The 18,233-nt window shown below is 42.9% G+C and overlaps 1 protein-coding gene across 1 annotated transcript in view; it reads left to right on the forward strand.

The window, feature by feature from the left end:
- Positions 1 to 18,233, forward strand: part of LOC144148169 (pancreatic lipase-related protein 2-like) — a 139,888-nt gene that overhangs the window by 102,915 nt on the left and 18,740 nt on the right. Inside the window, exon 7 of the mRNA XM_077679749.1 lies at positions 2,772 to 3,029. Coding sequence (XP_077535875.1) covers positions 2,772 to 3,029 — 258 coding nt within the window. The remainder of the gene's footprint in view (positions 1 to 2,771; positions 3,030 to 18,233) is intronic.

Genomic DNA, 18,233 nt, shown 5'->3' on the forward strand with positions numbered 1-18,233 from the left:
AAGACCAATACACAGTACTAAAATCGCCATTTTAAACTCAGGAATGGGAACAATAAATCAAGAACAATCTACTACTTCAGAGGTGCTGTCAGTGTGGAACCATACCACGTGAAGTATATGTTGCGCAGAAAAGGTTTCGGCTAGTTTGCATTGGGTAAACACTATCAGATAATGAAAAGTAAGCCACCTATTTCCGCTCATTACAACAATAATCAAGCAATGTGTCCTGTTGATAATAACACATAGAGCGAAACTTGGCGCCTTATCACAGAGCTGGAAAGCAAACAGGTGGGCCCAAAGGTGCATGGGACGAATAATGGTATTGGTTAAACTTATGCCTAGGAATCGAGCATTCAGGATCAGGGAAGAAATAGAAACGAAGAAATTTGCGTGAGCTGGCCATGGAGTTATTAAAATAACAACCAATGGACCACCAGTTTAATAGGGTGGATACTGATGAAAGGGCTAGGAGAACGGTAAGGCCGATACCCTACTAAAGGTAAAAAAAATAGGAAAACATGACTGTAAAGATCGGACTACAGCACCGCAGGGCAGGATTGGTTGGAGGACAATAACAAACCATTCGTTCTGCAGTTTGCCTAAATAAGTGGTTGATGATGAAAATGGCGATGATAGTGTACAACTCTTTTTTGTGCGTACTACTTTTTCAAAGATTACGAAACTCTTCATTGCGGCTTTGATTTCTTCCTGTCTAATCGTAACACCTGGCTGCACGATCGTTTTCCCCGATTCTCAAATAGAATATCGTCCACACAAGGTTTTTTTTGTGGTAAAGTATTCTTTAATATTCATTTGAGATTTCACCAAGCAACATTTTCCCCGTGGTTCAAGGTAGTGATTTAGCATTGCTGCTAAGATTGTCAGTGCGACCAATAGTTTATCTCCCAAATGTCATCACTGGAAACTGATTGGGCTTGTGTACAAGGCATCATTCTGGAAAGGACAGCTCCAGGTCATCATGAGTTAACAATAGAGCTATTGCTCTTTAATAGAAAGAAACCTTATTGGTAAATAATAGATTTAGCTAACGAATCATTGATGCAGACTTGTGCAGAGAGCGCAAGGCAGAAGCACTAGTGTATCCTTGAACACCGAAATGGCTGTACTGGTATGTCAGCTCAGGTACCACCGTATTGTGAGAACCCCAGTGCTATTTTCGTTCTTCGTCATGATTTGATTACTACCATGATATTCCCTTCATTCATCATCTGACGAGTGTAAGAAATGCATGTTTCGCGTGCTTGGCAAACACTTCCGTATTTCATCCACTTCAAGCGTTTGCCTCCAAAAATCAAACGGTACTACAATGGGTCACCCAGGTTGGTTTGTGGAAAGGTAAATGGCATAAACCATTATTATGGAGCAGCGGTCCAGTTGTAAAAGAACCCATAGCCGGAAATGTGTACCCTCATTCTACTCCCAGTAGAAGATGCTTCACATATTTAGCGCATTCAAACGAATTCCCTGAGTACTCTTTTCCACCTACATCGTTTTCACTATCTAGCGGTGCCCACCTGTATAAACTGTTCCTCTTGTAATCTGATTTGTCTGCTTGGTTTTTATTATGCTTGGTGGCTCAGCTATCGATATCGTATGGGCGATTACCTTTCCATCACCGCCTGGTTCTGCTGTCTTGGGGCTCGAGGCGAAGAAAACTTCCCATTTGTGCCACAGATGGATGACATTTTCAGACGTAGTGTTTGATAAAATATCTCTCACTACATCCACCAGCCATTCGAAATGTTAATTAATTGGTTATTATAATTTGCAGGAGTTTTTGTTTTCTGTCTTAAAAGTAACGCCAGGACAGTATTAACATCGTACATGGCTTCGCTTTTACATTTGGATGCAAGGGTTTAAAACGGTGCAACCACACCAAGGGCGAATTACGTCATGGCGTTGATGTGTCGAATGCGAAAAAATACTTCAATGTTCTTTGTGCCAAATGTGTAGCTCAATAAAAGACTAGATTTCGAAATCTACCTCCATTCTTATCACTTCACGATATTCGATATACAATTTAAGAAAAGAGTTGTTGAAGAAAGTGTATATTACCATGAGCCAATAAGTTTGTATTCTCAAAAAAGTATCTCAAAAGATTTCCGCGTTACCGAATTTGGCTGAGTGATTTTTCTCTCCGGCGGAGTTTAAACAATCACCAGATGGTTAATAATTCATCGCCATTAAAACCTAGTGGATAGAGCAGAAACTTTCGCGGCCGGTATCATACCCGCTAAATACAATTCGTCAATATGTGCAATATTACTTTTTGAGATTTAGGGGCCTTCACTGACCCCTTTTTCCCAGATCAATTGCGGAAAGTAAGCTAGCGCATTTTTTTATTTACTTCACAAACTTTCACCTTAAACACCTCACAAATATATCGTTTCTACTGAGATGTGTATTTCGTGGGGGAGTAGGAAAAATGGATTTTACCAATAAAAAATAGCGCTTCGTGTTCCTGTACTACCCTATTCACTACATCCAGAGTGAAAGTTTCGTTTTGTCATTTTTGTTTAGTACAGGAATTCATCGCCAGATCACAAAAAAAACGGTTGCAGAATGGCTTATATACAGAGTATAATAGAATTTTCCTTTATGCAAGAGCGTATATAAAACCTCGAGCAAACGGTCACAACTACTCCTTTTGGAAGCTTTATGGAACGGCGTTTAAAAGCACAATATTTATTGCCGTATGTAGATCTTCCTTGGGATATTCCGTATGAACAAGTTTTTTCCACTTTTTTCAGGGTTGGATCCAGCTGGGATGCTATTTGAAGGCACGGGAGTGGCACTATCCCATAGTGATGCTACGTTTGTGGATGTCATCCATACAAATATGGGAGACATAAGAAAACTTCAGCTAGGACTTACTGGTGCTTTAGGCCATGTCGACTTTTATCCAAATGGAGGAGCTTTTCAGCCTGGTTGCCCGACATACCCGAAAATAAATATATCAGTGTTGCTAAGTGCATCATCACCAACCGAGGCATTTATATCTGTCATGGGTAAGAACATTTCTTTTTGTAAGCTGCTGGGCAACTGGCGAGTTTTTGTTCGTTAGAGGTATACGTTGTGTCAGCTACAGAGCAAAAATGTTATCTTTCTCATGCGTCAAAGAGGTCTATTATTAAGGGCTAAGTCAAAGAGGTTTATTAATAAAGGCTAAATTCGTTTTTGTTAAGTATCTCGTATTTACAGATATGAAGAACTAAACCATGCAACCTCTTCTGTTTGACGGACGTTTTCAACAATATTTGTTCATAGCTTGGTAGAGACAAGCAGAAAGGGAAAATCCCGATTTCTCAGAAAATTACGTGCATTAGAATTCCTTCACAACTGATTCGCGGTAACTTTTGTGTTGGTTGTCAAGCATGTTTTCGAGCGGACGCATGTGATAACAGAGCAGCACTAAAAGGGGATTAAAAATATTGCGCGCTCGCCATTCATGTACAAATTTTGAATTTTGAATTCGATTGAATTCCAAATTTTGAATTGAGTAAACTTGTTTTTATCTGCGTGGGAAGAACCGAAATGTAAAACATTGAACGTTTTGCATAAGTTGGCTTTTAGCAAGAAGTGTATATGTATTTCCTTTCACGTACTCTTCGCACTTTTGATGAGTAAAATATATTTCGTTGGGTATATTTCGCTCAGTACAAAGAGATGCCTCAAACGGGCGCCTTTGTAAAGAGGCTCATTATTCTTTCTTCATCTGGAAAAAAAGGTATTGTTTTGTAGCTGATGGAAGTCGATCGGTAAATTGATGCTAAGATTCTATATAGCAGACGTAAAATAATTTCCCGAAGTTTGTTTCAATAGGTTCGTTGGGTAGACCCTAAATCTTCTTGAATTGATAAAAATATAGAACGAGATATCTATATCGTTTTGTTTTAATTTTCTCATAAACATGCTGAGTTATAAATGTCGTTGAACAGTGCAATATATGAGTGGCCGCAATTTCTCACCCACACAGCACACTTATCAGTTAAACTGTGGGCGGGATAGTCGTATCATATAATTGAAATACACCAAAGCACCTACAACCCCCTAGTTGTAATAGGACACGTGTTCAGATGTCTCAGCTCAGATGTCTCAGCTACGCTAGGTCTTGTAATCCAGTACTAGGTCTTATATTACCCGCCTGCGTTTCTAACATTTGTAGCGGCCAAACATGAACATGCATCAGCAATTTGTAATGCATAACAAGCTTACCTAAATGTGCAAGGGAGCCTTTCAAAACCGGGCCGGCGGCTTCATCACTTCAAATACAACATTCTCAGTGTGACTGCCCTGAATCTGTCCACCTTCCTCAACTTCTTATTCCAGCCACGACATTCCGGGTGTATGGCTATTCAACAATATCTCTTATTGTGCTCAACCAAAACACGCAGTGCTCATGCCCGCCTCAAAGAATATCATCTATATTAATCACAGCCACCTATTAGTGAGCCACGAGAGGATGAACCACAGCTTTCAGAAAATCTTTAGTTCCGATTCAATGGCTTGATTTAACTGTTTCTGCGGCAACATCACCACGTGCAATGCAAGCAAATGTTTCAGAAGTATGCATGAAAAAAATAATCGACCAAATTATGAAAGCGTTAACAGTGCATGAAGACGACGACACACAAGGACGAGAAGAAAGAACAAGCGCTGAGATAGCAATGCTATTTATTCAGACAAGAAATACATATCATCCCAGAAACAACCAATAAGAAGGCCCATGCAGCCTAACGTAAACACGTATCTCGCACCTTGCATTCTACATGCTTTGCTCCATACAGTGTTTTCTTTTTGTGAGAGCCCAACCGATGGCATGACGACCGAGTTGTGTCCAAAAGGGTCAATTTCGAGCGCCTCGATAATCTGCCGCGTACGCTTATGCTTTTCTCTAGCAACCACTGAGCACCCTTCGAACAACGGAACAGAAGCACAATCTTAGCAGTATGAAGATAGGTGGCCCGACACAAGTCTTACCCACGAAGTTCTTATGCTCCCTTACCCTATAGTTCAGGCATCTCGTCGTCTGGCTGATTAAGATTTTTCCAAAGTCCGAGGGGAGAGAGTAAACAAGGTCTTCATTATCTTGAACAAACTGTTGCCTCTGATTTTTTGAGCAGCGAACTGATCAGCCCCCCCCCCCCAATTACCATCCGACACAGCTTGGAAAGTTTGTTAGGTGCAGAGAAATCACTCAAACGCTTGTGCGCACAACAATCTTACGAAGGTCATGAGCAACCCTGTGTGAGTAAGAAACCACTACAAAATTTTCCCACCTGCCCCTCGGCTACGGGAGGTCCACGTTACCATTTTTATCTCTTTCAATAGGGCGCGAGCCACTAAAGTCACGCAATGTTGCGTATACCGAGCAGTAGGCTAATTTCAGTCATAAAATGTATTTCCGATGAATGTACACATGACGTCAAAAAGGAATTGCTTATACAAAACGTGACCACACCCCGTTTTACCAGTTTAGTGTGGTTGGAGATATAAACAACCAGCAATTTGGACGCACGGGTCTCGTGCAGTCAACACACATTTTTTTTTGTAAAATAAAATATATCAAGAAACTTAACCGCCATGTGTCTGCTTGGTACCTGCAGCATTTGGTGACATCAGTAGCTCATGCATTTTGAAATTGTTAAAATGGGGTAACCAGGACTGCCCAGAGATAAGATGGACGAAGTAAAGTTTTGTAGGGGTTTCTTATATAAGCAGAGTTGCGCATAACCGAAGACGATTGGTAAGCGCACATGCGCTGAAGTAATTTACTCTGCTCCTGACAAACTTTTGAAGCTGTGTCCGATGGTAAATGGCGGGGCAAAAATTATGTGGGCTGCTCAAAACACAGAGAACAAGTTGCTGATTATAATAAAGTCGTTGTTTTCTCCCGTCTGTTTGATTTTGTTCTTTACTCTCTTCATGTATCGCGGAAAAACGTATATCGGCAAGACGGGTACATGCATCAGCGATTTGCTTAGGAAACATATGAACCTCGTAGGAAATGCTTGTTTCAGGCCATGTAGCTTCGGACTGCAAATTTTGTGCTTGTGTTTCGCTGTTTGGGGAGTGTTTACTGATATCTAGGGAAACAGAAAAGCATAAGCGGGAGGTTATCAAGGAGCTTGAAATTGACCATCATGATACCAACTGTGTCACAATCCCACCTATAGCGCTGGCAGAAAAAAAAACAGTATCTGGGGCAACGGGTGTAGAAGGACACGAGATAAATGCTTTGTCAGAGTCTTCTGGCCAGCTTTTTGGGCGTTTCGGGGTTAATATGTCTTTCTTGACGGAAAAAAAAACTAAGTTGTAGTTCCGCACTTGTCATTCCTTCTCATTGTGTGTCGTCAGCGTTCGTTGCTAAGCCCTTCAAGATTTCTTGCAAGACTTCTTGTAAGTCTTGCCGCGGCAAACAGACCGGCGCAAAATGCGCCGCACACGACCACCCCACTGAAAAGTGTGACTCCACCACCTTGACCTGCGCAAACGGCCAGGGGCCGCACCCGCCATGGTCCCGCAGCTGTGAGAAGTTTCACCAGGAGAAGAAGATAATCCACGCAAAAGCAACCGAAAACATCTCCTTCCCTGAGACGCGAAAGAGGTTCGCCTCTTTCCCCCTGTGGAGGTACGCCGACGCAGCTCGCCGGGGGGCGGAGCGGCGTCTTGTTTCGGTGGGGACCCAGTACCGCGAGTTGGACTTGGTCCCGCCCCCACCCCCCTCTGGGTTGCCTCAGGCAGCCCAACCCGCCTCCGCACCGCTCGCTGAGCCAGCAGCGGCTGTGGTGGCAACCACGTCTCGTGGGGATGCTGCTGCACACACTGTTTCGTCCTCTCCACCGGCCCGAAGCGCCTGCGAGGGCCCGGAGGAGATGGAGCTGGAGGAAACCGCAGCAGTTCCCACCTCCGCCGCACCGCCTGTGCCACCCGGGGCACTCCTGACGCCCTCGGCGGTCGCGGCCAAAACGAAGGGCACCGCAAAGGGTGCCCAGTCCAAGTCTAGGGGGCCCAGTCCACTGGGCACCCCCTTGCCCTCAGATGACGACCTAGACGTCGAGCCGTTCCGGCATGAACCACAGCGGAAGAAACGGGCTCCGGCGTCCAGGTCAGTAGAGAAAATAAAAAAGCCCCTTCCAAGAGGACAAGCCCCGAAAGCCGACACGTAAACACACACATACTCCAGTAGATCTTAACTTCAATAATGGGAAGAGAAAATATGCATGGAACTGCAGAGGCCTTCTTAAAAATCTTGATGATGTCTGAGTTACTGCATTCCAATCAGCCAAGTGTCATGTGTGTGCAAGAAACACACTTAAATTCCAGACATACAAACTCTTTGAATAGTTACAAGGTATTTAGGAAGGACAGGGTTGGTGGTGGTACATCTTCCGGGGGTGTGGCCATTATTGTCGGAAAGTCCTTGGCGTGTCATTCTATCCTGTTACAGACCGTCCTTCAGGCTGTTGCCATTCGTACCATAATTTTCAACAGGCTAATAACTCTATGCTCAGTTTAAATCCCTCCTGATTTCCAGCTCTTGAGATCGGATTTCGAGGGCCTTGTGGATCAGCTACCCACACCTTTCATTCTTTTAGGCAACCTCAACGCACATAACTCTCTTTGGGGCTCTGCTCGCACAGATGCCCGAGGTCGCCTTATCGAAAAATGTCTAACATCTTCCGGAGCATGTTTATTCAATACAAACAAGCCTACATACCATAATATAGGACACAAAAGTTATTTACACCTCGATTTGGCCACTGGCTCTGCAGTACTCTTTCCTTCTCTAGAATGGGACGTTAGCACTAACCCATATGGTAGTGACCACTTCCCAACCACATTGACATACTTAGGTAAAGGCCCGAGCAGTCCATCTTCCCATAACAGGTTCAATGAAGATAGAGGGAACTGGAGTACATTTACAGAAACATCTAAACTACACCACACATCAATTGAACACACACACGTTGAAAAAGCTACCCAACTCCTCACGGCGCACATCCTCGACGCCACCGAGAAGTCCATTCCCCACGCCTCTGGTGCGCCGTGCAATCAGAGGAGGCCGTGGTGGAATGAGGACTGTAGGCTGGCGCGAGAGGCCCAGAACAAGGCGTGGGGTATCCTTCGACAATACCCCACGTCGGGCAACCTTATTTTGTTCAAACGGGCGAAGGCGTTAGGCAAACATGTGCGCCGTGAGGCAAAACGAGAGAGTTGGAGCACCTTCCTTACATCTAATAACTCATACCCAGACACACACAAAGTCTGGACATGAATACGAAAACTAAAAGGACAAACGACACACAGCCTGCCCCTGGTTAGTACAACAGGCGACACACTGGAAGACCAGGCTAACACACTTGCACAACACTTTCAACACGTTTCCAGCTCTGCACACTACACAAACACTTTCCTGAGACATAAAACCGCTGTGAAAAGAAGTCCTTACATGATAATAACAGGTCAAAATCTGGTTACAACTCTGAATTTACTCTCTGTGAGCTGAAGGCTGCCCTGAGTACATGTAAACCTTCAGCTCCAGGTGCAAATCAGATTACATACACAATGATACAACACGTACACCCAGGTACTCTTGAAACACTCCTACACTTATACAACAACATATGGCTTTCGGGGCACATTCCGAAATCTTGGAGGGAGGCTATTGTAGGTGCGTTCCTGAAGGAGGGTAAGGACCCCTCTTCTCCCGCCAGTTACCGACCCATCGCCCTCACAAGATGCCTGTGCAAGCTTCTCGAGAAGATGATTAACAGGAGACTCGTGTACTTCTTAGAATACAATAGTCTTCTCGAGAGCTGCCAGGACGGCTTCAGGGTGGGGCGATCCACAAACGACCAACTCGTCAACCTTGAGTCGTATATAAAGGATGCCTTTGTCCACAATCAGTTTTGTGCTACGGTCTTTTTTGATCTTGAGGAAGCCTACGACACTGCTTGGCGATACGAGATACTTAGCGACCTGAAATCATTCGGTGTTTCGGGCAATCTGTTTAACACTCTTCATAGTTAGTGTAAAAGTTGGTACTGCCCTTTCAAATGTTTTTGTACAGGAAAATGGTGTGCCTCAAGGTGGCGTTTCGAGTTGTACGTTGTTCATAGTCAAGATGAACTCACTTCGAAAGGCATTGCCACGAACCATTTCCTGTACAAAGTACGTAGATGATGTCCAAATATCTTTTAAGTCGTGTAATATGTCAATTTGCGGACCCCAAGTCCAGCTTGGTGTTAATAAGGTAGCTGGCTGGGCTGATCAGAACGGTTTTAAGCTAAACCCAGTTAAGAGCACTTGTGTTGTGTTCTCCTAAAGGTGTGGGATCAGGCCAGATCCAGACATCAAACTGAATGGTGTCTCGATACCGGTCAAAAAAGAACACAAGTTCCTAGGTATAGTCCTTGACGAAAAACTTTCCTTTATCCCTCATATCAAACAACTAAAGCAAAAATGTATTAAAACACTGAATATTCTAAAGGTCTTGTCGCATCACTCGTACGGTGCTGACAAACAACTTCTGCAGCGAGTGTTTACCAGCCTGGTAGGCTCGAGGTTAGACTATGGGAGTTTTTTCTATGGTTCAGGAAGGGAAACTGCTTTGAAAATGCTCGACCCAGTGCAGCACTTGGGCCTTCGACTTGCGTCTGGTGCTTTCCGGACTAGCCCCGTGCAATGTCTGTACGTCGAGTGTGGCAGTGTGTACGTCGAGTGTTACCAGCGCGAGTATGTCGATTTGCTTTATGCTTCTAAAGTTTCATCAATGTCTCACCATCCCAATAAGTCTATATTGAACGATACATCTACATCCCAACTGTTTTTAAATCGTCCATCTATTTCTGCGCCTTTCTCGCTCAGGGCGAGGGAGAAAGCCTCTAAAGTTTCTGTCTCGTTTTTAGACACTTTTACAACATCTCTCATTGATTCTATAGCCCCATGGCATCTTCGTCCTGTATTGTGTGATTTGTCGTTTACGCAAGTTAAGAAAAACGCGGTGCCCCCAACTGCCGTTTTGCAGCATTTCATGTATCTCCAGGCGAAATATGGCGCAACAGAATTTTTTACTGATGCTTCGAAAAAATCCATTGCAGTATCTTGTGCTGCATCCGTACCCAATTTCAGTGCTTTTAAAACCATGAATTTGAATTCTAGCAATTTTACAGCGGAGGCCTAAGGTATACTCCTTGTTTTAAATCACATCAATGAACATAATATCGCAAACTCCATCATTTTCACGGATTCACTAAGCGTCGTGCGTACATTATCATCCCAAAGGTCTTCCAAAATTACATTGTCAATCTGGTGTTTAAATCTTTGATGTTGGCGTATGCGTCAGGTCTGAATGTCACCATCTGCTTGGTTCCAGGGCACGCTGGCATCGCGGGCAATTAGTTTGCTGATGAAATGGCCACTGCTGCTGCACTGAGAAACACTCTAGACATAGCAACAGTACCGTACACTGACATGAAGCCAGTCATCAGACAACACCTACGTAAAACATGGCAAACACACTGGAGTGAACAGTCAGACAACAAGCTACATGTAATAAAGCCACACTTGGGACGATACACAACTGACTCACGCAACAGACACACTTAAGTGACCCTAGCAAGGTTACGGATAGGCCACACACATGCAACACACTCGCACTTGCTCACTGAATCTCCAAGACCCATGTGCAGAAGGTGTGGAGAGGGCCTATCCGTAATCCACGTACTCATCCAATGCAAGGCACTTGACACAACACGACGCAAACACTTACCACAACTATACAGACAACACGTTCCGTTTCACCCATTGTAGTTTCTAAGAACCGAGCCCATGTTTTCCACCAAGCTTGTTTTTAAGTTTCTCACCGATGTCAATTTTTTACATCTCATCTCTTATCATGCATCATGACAACCTGGCCCTTTACACCAGTCATCTTCATTAGCTTGTTTTAGTTTGTGTATGTTTACTGAAACCCTCTACTTTTACTTTCACATCGCTGTCATGAATTCAATTTTGTTTAGCGCTCTTTGCCCTTAGCATGCCTTGCGCCATTAAAATCCAGATATCATCATCATCAAGATTCCGCCCCAACTAGCCCACGAAGCCATCCTTGTGACACAAATTCCAGAACTTGAAATATTATTTCCATTAGTACGGAGTGATATTGGTGGTTCAACTGTTTACAAATATTTGTTCGCTTAACTTCCTTGTTGCTTTCTATGAATTGTTTAGTCTGTTTCTGTCGAAGACACGCTTTCTTCCCGTCCGAAAGTGAAAGCCTAAGTGCGCTTACCAGTGATAAAGCCCTGTTGTTGCTGCTTTCCAGTCACGAAAAATGTTACCGCTGTAACGTGTAAAAAAAACGAACACGCGATCACATGTGATTTGCGCCCAGGTCTACACAGTAGCCTCAGAAAGCTCCGCCAACTGTGTTGTCGTTGTTTTTGTTGTTCGTCTCCATTATTGGTACACAGCAACTTGGGGAGTCGACCAAAAAAGGGTATCTTTATTCAGGTCAAACGCCCACCGTATACCACTTTAAAATCAGTCTGTGGAATTGAGGTGGGCCAACGGCAAGGGAAGTAAGTATTAGAATTGGAGAATATTTATATATTGATGCCCTCTTCGTGAGACTAGGTAAAGACCTTGTTTTCAACGGGTTCAGAACAGGGGCGCTTATTTAATGAGTCCTTTATAAACCCTGCTCGCGCAAGGAGAGATAGAGTAGGGCAGAGATCCAGCGGAGGGACACCTAAAGGCGATGTGTCCAAAGAGTCAGCCGTTTCATTCACGTATAGGCCCTCACTGACGTGGAACACTAATACGCGAATTTCTCTAAAACGGGGAGCACAAGATCATCCAAGAAACGAATGAGTAAGTATTTTTTGTATTATATATGATCTACGTACCGATAGAGAGCATATCATAAACTACCATTTCAATATTCCGTACCCACCTTTTTTGGTAAAACTATTGAAATCTCAGATTAAGATGTAGACGTAAATCCGCTAAACCGTAGGAGAAGTTAGCAATTACGTCGTGACCCGAAAACTTCTAGACCTACCCCCTCCGCGCGTTCCAATGCATGGTTTGCTACTACCACAAGAGATTGGAAGTTCCTCACATGGTCATCCAGGGCACCCATTTTATCTATGTAAATAGTATAAAAACATTGTTGATAGACAAACGATTAGACACGACTTTAGAGTACATCGGAAGAGTTGCCGGTAGACTGACCTCTAACGTTAAAAGTAAGCTTGGGGCGTAAACACATTAAACGCTATTGCATCGAGGACATGTAGGCTAAAAATCAGTGTGTGCTACTGCACCATCAGTGAGAGAACTTTCAGCAAAAGAGCTTTGAAAGTTTTAAACATAGCCTATACTCCAGAAGGTGAAATCATGTCTCTATACAAGGCAAACGGCCTTATAAATACGAAGTATTAACAGGTATCTTGTAAAGCCGAGGATAAATCTCAGTGCTTGTCGCTCTAACAGCACCAGATGACAGACTGTGTGCGGCCTACACCATAGAGGACTACCCCAAGTTTAAAAATATGCCTTCATTTTCGACCGAATAGAAATTAAGGTATATCATTTCACACCAATATCCCTGTCAATAATTCTTCGTAATAAGGAAACAGTAAGATACGCTGTGACACAGTCAGCTTTATGCATGCGACCAATAAACTATACTGTCATTGAATATACGTAAGTGTTTTAAAGATGTTTGCCGAGGGATGAATACTTCCCTAAATGTCAAAGAATGGCAAACTTGAGTGGATACGGAAAACAGAAAGACCGACCATTTAGCTACATTTATACATAAAGTCAAGCTTGGAATCCACTTACGATGTAAAACAAATATGCTTGTAATTGTTGATATAGATAGTATATATCCTAAGCCGCTCAAAACATTGGTATATCATCAGCAAATACATATACAGCCAACTTTCTGATTGAACTCTTTTTCTATCAACAAGATCACGGAGGTTCTATTTAACGAAAGGCTTAGAATTATCAGTGTAGTGATTGGTAGTCCTCTCCAGAAGGTAAATTGCGCTGGATGCATGAGTGCCGCGATGGGGAAGTCGAATGTTTTGCTGATTACAATTACGCCTTCCTTATTGAAAAGCTTCCAAACTATTTCGACCGAGTTCGGTGGTTGCTGTCTGCGTTTCTGATTTTACTTAGTTCGGTTACCGTTATACGTTAAGATTGTTTTCTCTGTTCGCGCATACCCATCTGCCGCGGAAATATGTAAACTTGAGGCAATCGTGTCTCTCCGTAGGCGGCGACAAGATTTTAATGCTATGTGTGACACTGTCCGCTTCATCCGAAGTCATCTATAATAAAATAATTTCCTCTACATGACATTCCAGTTAAAATATTATTCGTGTAAACACTGCACATTCTAAAAATGCCCTGTGACTTCCCCAAGTTGTGCTCTTTAATAGCAATTGAAGAACACCAGCTAAAAAAGAATGTTGAAAAATTTCATCGTGCAGTGTCAGATTACTGTTTATATTGAGAGATATGAACAATTACATTTAACCGGCCGTACGTTGTAGTTGCATTTGTTATATGTTCTATAAAAGCTATATCTGAAGCATTCCGTTTTTTTCTTTTTTTGGCAGAGTAAACCGGCATGGCATCGTATTGATTAAATGTAATTGCAGTTTCTACAACAAAGCATAATAAATGAGCAATCTCCAATTCTCCATGCTCCATAAGAGGAGCTCTCCAGAGGCAAGATGAGTATAAGGCTAGGGCCTCTTTGGCCTACACAACCAAAACGTGAAATTGAAAACATTGACAGATTCAACCATTTTCGAAAATTTAGGATATCATCTAAACTTCCCCTTTCTCTAAACATATGCGTTTTGGTGCTTTTCTCCTTTGTGTCTATTTGTTCGTACCGTGTGCTGTAACCCTCCTGAAAATGTGCTGCTCGTGTGGTCGTATGGGCCTAGATATTTTTCTTCTGGCTAGTTTTCTTTTGCGCATTTAAAATTGTTGACCTCTATTTTAGGTGAAAATTTTCCTGACCTCTATTGCAGGAGGCCATTTACGCCTACCCTCTACACATCGCTACGCGGTTTAAATACACTGGTTTCTACCATAGTTCTCTATTATATATAGATACACGTACGTCCACTGCAATCCACTTTTCTGCTTAATATATCAGGACCTCTTATTCCAAAGAAGCAAATATTAAAAAAGGTACCCTTTATTACCGCTAGTGCGTATTTCCGTATGGACACGCATGCAGTATACAACGCCAGTTTCCGGCTTAGTGTTCTGTCTGCTTTTTTTCTTACGCTTTGCAAGCAAATGGTAAAACAGCATTGCAAGCTCATTAACGCTCTCCGGTATTGCAAGGTCTGTTGGCATTTTAGCAAAGTTTCCTTTATTTTAACCGCATCAGATCAAACTAAAAATTTACAGTGCCCTTTTCCTCTCTCATATTATTTACTGTGTCCTTGTTTGGGGAAAATTCATGACAACGAAATTAAATGGCCTACTCGCACTCCAAAAGAAAGGTCTTCGACATATAGCCAATAAAGATTACCACGCGCACAATAAAACGCGTTTCCATTGTTTTTATGTAGTTTCTACTCGCAATCTTTATTCATATAATATAGCGATGAGATACAAACAAAGTATTGTTAACCCTGAAAATTTATTGGCGTCCCTTGCAGATCTGACAAACCGGATACCCGTATACAAAATCCGCAACACATAACCTTGCCTAATACCTTTTTCGAAGACTTCTTACGGGGAACAATAATTTGTTAGGAGTTCATTGACTATTCCAACTATTGCACAGGGAAGTCAAACCATACCAAAGACGTTTCGACCACTAACTACAAATTTTTTGATAATTTATGGCGCGGTACGACTTGGATACATTTATAGTCATAATGGCACCTGCTGAAATCTATGATAGTCTTTTTACACTGCTTGATCGCTTTGGGGGGATAGCTACGCGCAAATTAGAAATAAATGAATTCAGAAAAAAAATGGATAACCTCGGAAATTTAGGTTGCTATAAAGGAGAAAGACATTACCTGGGCACAGTCAAGACGAGCACCTTCGAGTGCCTTTTTGCGTTCCAAGTTTAAGGAATCTGAAAGCATAGGTAATGCCATGGTTCATTCGGCTAAGCAGGTTCATTTGCGGAAAGAAATGGACGACGCAGGCTCAGACAGCAGAAAAACCTGGAGTTTGGTTAATGACTTTAGAAAAGGTGGCAATCGCAGCGACAGTAGTAATAATTTCCCTTCTAATGTTACCAGTTATGGCGAAAGCATTATATTGAATGCAAAATGTTTTTTTAACAAGTGTCAGGTAGTTTGCCTTTCAGTACAGGAGTGTGCACTGTGAATTCTAGCGTTTCGGAATCAAGCGTTTCATCCATTTTAGTACGAAAACGATTAAAGAATGATAATATATACCCTTAAAGCCAATAAATCACCAGGTGTTGACAATATTGCGAATAATGAATTACGAAAAAATTTTGAATTCTTAAAAAAAGTTTTCTTGCATCTCTTGAACAACATCTTTGCAACAGGTGACATTCCTGTGCAATTGAAAACGTCAACTCTCTTTCCACTTTAGAAATCGCGCTTCCGTCGTAACAAAGAAAATTACCGTCCTATTTCCATCTTATCGTGCATAGCCCAGATATTAGAAAGACACTTTTTATTACCTATGCGATGTTTCCTTGAGAAACTTGACATTTTATCGTCAACACAGTATGGTTTTTATGTAGGAAGGACAATGCAGACGCTACTAGAACGTTTTACTGATCTTTTAAAATCTTCTTTCAAACGTAATAATGTGACTTGCGGGCTCTCCCTTGACGCCATCAAGGCTTTCGACAGTGTTTGTCATGACCTGTTGTTTGAGAAACGTTCCTTACTTGGCTTCCGCGGTGTCTTCCTTTTGTTGCTTAAAAAGTTCCTCCAGGGCCGATACCAGTAAGTTAAAATACGAGAATGTCGAAGTGTTGCTTCGGTAATAGAAGCTGGAATTCCTCAAGGTGCCCATTACTGTTTGATATTTATGTGAACGATGTCAACACTGTACCAGCTTTGTTGTTTCAGTACGCTGATGATACCGTTCTTATAGCTTCCCCTAAACAGTATAAGGCACCGGTGGTGTTACTACAAGAGGCATCAATAAATATAATGGATTGGTATAGAGATATCTCAATAAGAGTGGACACTGCAGAGACAGAAATATTTGCTTTCACAGTCCATTATGGAAACGCGAATGTTTATTATTCGTTCATGCTACATACATCTGATTGTTCCAGTTGCACCTGTAAACCTATCAAATATGTGCACGCTGTAAAATGTCTAGGTATACATAATCGATAATGACCTCTCCTGCAATTCGCACGTTTTGCATTTGGGCAAAAACTTAGGGCTGCACCGGCTGTACTTTAAAATTTTCAATACTACACACCTATATCTGTACGGAAAGCTGTCATGCATGCCCTATCTTACAGCAACTTACGCTACGGTATAATAGTGTACGGAAAATGTTCACTTCGTTGAAAAACTAGAATTTACAAAATTTGTTCATGTGTTTTAAAGAGTGTAGCCTACGATATACTCTGCTATTAAAATGGCGCCGACGTCTTTAACGGTTATCTTTACGAAATTCAATCAGTTAATAATGGAAACTGTCATAAAACATTTCTGGGCAGGCACATTGAAGCAACCTTATACACCGGTTTATTGTTTAGGACCGAAAGACGTATACTGCACTCCTCTTTGCTCAACTAGGTACAGTAGTAGAATGCGTCATTACTACGCGCCTTTCTACTAAAACAGATTGCCTCCCAGCATTTTTTCTGTAAAAACGAAAATCTCATTAAAATGTACTACGTTATGTAAACATACAATTTGCTTTTAGGGTCTAGTCTAGCCGAAATTGGGTTTGTTGGTTCAAACGCCTTCAGCCTTCAAAGCAATGCTTTATAATTGTCTGTCCAGTAATATTGACCTTTAAAATTCTGTTTTTTACAGCACCTCACGTTCTGTCAAACTATATCAGGTGGTGTGTGCTAGACGCTGTTTGTGAGTTGTGTAACGTTCACGCTCTTGTAGAATAATTTCTGATAAGCTCTTACCCGCTTAGAAAATAAAGGTATTATTTTTAAATTTCGAGTGCTGTTAATCGGTCGGGTGTATCCTATGTGCCGTAAATCAACTTGTTTTCCTTTTTTGTTGTAAACTTAAGCGTTTCGCTATACTACGCTTTGTAACTCGGTGAATGCTTATTTCTTATTTGCGGTTTCCCTTGCCGGCCAGGCGCTGCCGCTCCAGTGCAACGCGGCTTTGGCAGAGCTGCCTTCCTGTATGTTTCAGTATTTTGGGGAGCAAAGCAATATCATTATTAATAATAATATCACTACAATATATATTGTAACAGTTTAATTTTTCATTAGAATTGTTATTATGATGGCGCATGATCCGCCCAGTAAGGACGAGTGTCTCCTCTGCTGCCTCGCTTTCTTCGGCAGGCAGGAGTTTTTTTGATGTTCTGCTTGTAAACGCCGTGGGCACAAAAAGTGTATTCTTCTTCAGGACGAGGAACTGCAGCGTTTGATCTCCGGTGAGCAGGCGTTCGTCTGCAATCTCTGTGTGGCTGCGGCGTCACCTGCTAGGCCTAACGACCCCGGTGACCAAACCAGCGAAGACGGTGAGCCAGCGAACATCCCGGCCAAGCGAGTGGCGTCCCCTGTGGGAACAAGCTTCGAACCTTCGGCGTACCTATGCGCACAGGTAGCTGCGTTGAAGAATCTCATGTCCGAAGCCTGCGCTAGCCTCTCTTTTCTCAGGGATGTTGTCACCGAGCTGCACGAGGGGAACCAGCTTCTGCGACGGGACAATGTGGCTGGGCTTGCCCAGCAGGCTGCAATCGTTGCTTCCTTGCGTGAGGAGGGTCGCTGCCTGCGAGGGGAGCTCGCCCGTCCGCCGCCTTCCGCGCCTGCTTCCCCGAAGCCCGCTAACCTTTCCACGCTACCGATGACGTCCCCCCACTCCGGTCTCTCCAAGAGGCCGTCGTTCACCGCAGCCGCCGCCGGTGCAGCGGGCGAAGGCGGCCCCCTCCTGTCCTCGACGAACGCTTCGGCATTCGTAGAACGCTCCAGCGGTCAACCAGCTGCGGCGTTGAGTGGTTTGGATTCCCCTTCG

The sequence above is a fragment of the Haemaphysalis longicornis genome, unplaced genomic scaffold (assembly GCF_048455015.1).
Source record: "Haemaphysalis longicornis isolate Haplotype H1 unplaced genomic scaffold, Haemaphysalis longicornis Haplotype H1 scaffold_8, whole genome shotgun sequence".
NCBI lineage: Eukaryota > Metazoa > Arthropoda > Arachnida > Ixodida > Ixodidae > Haemaphysalis > Haemaphysalis longicornis.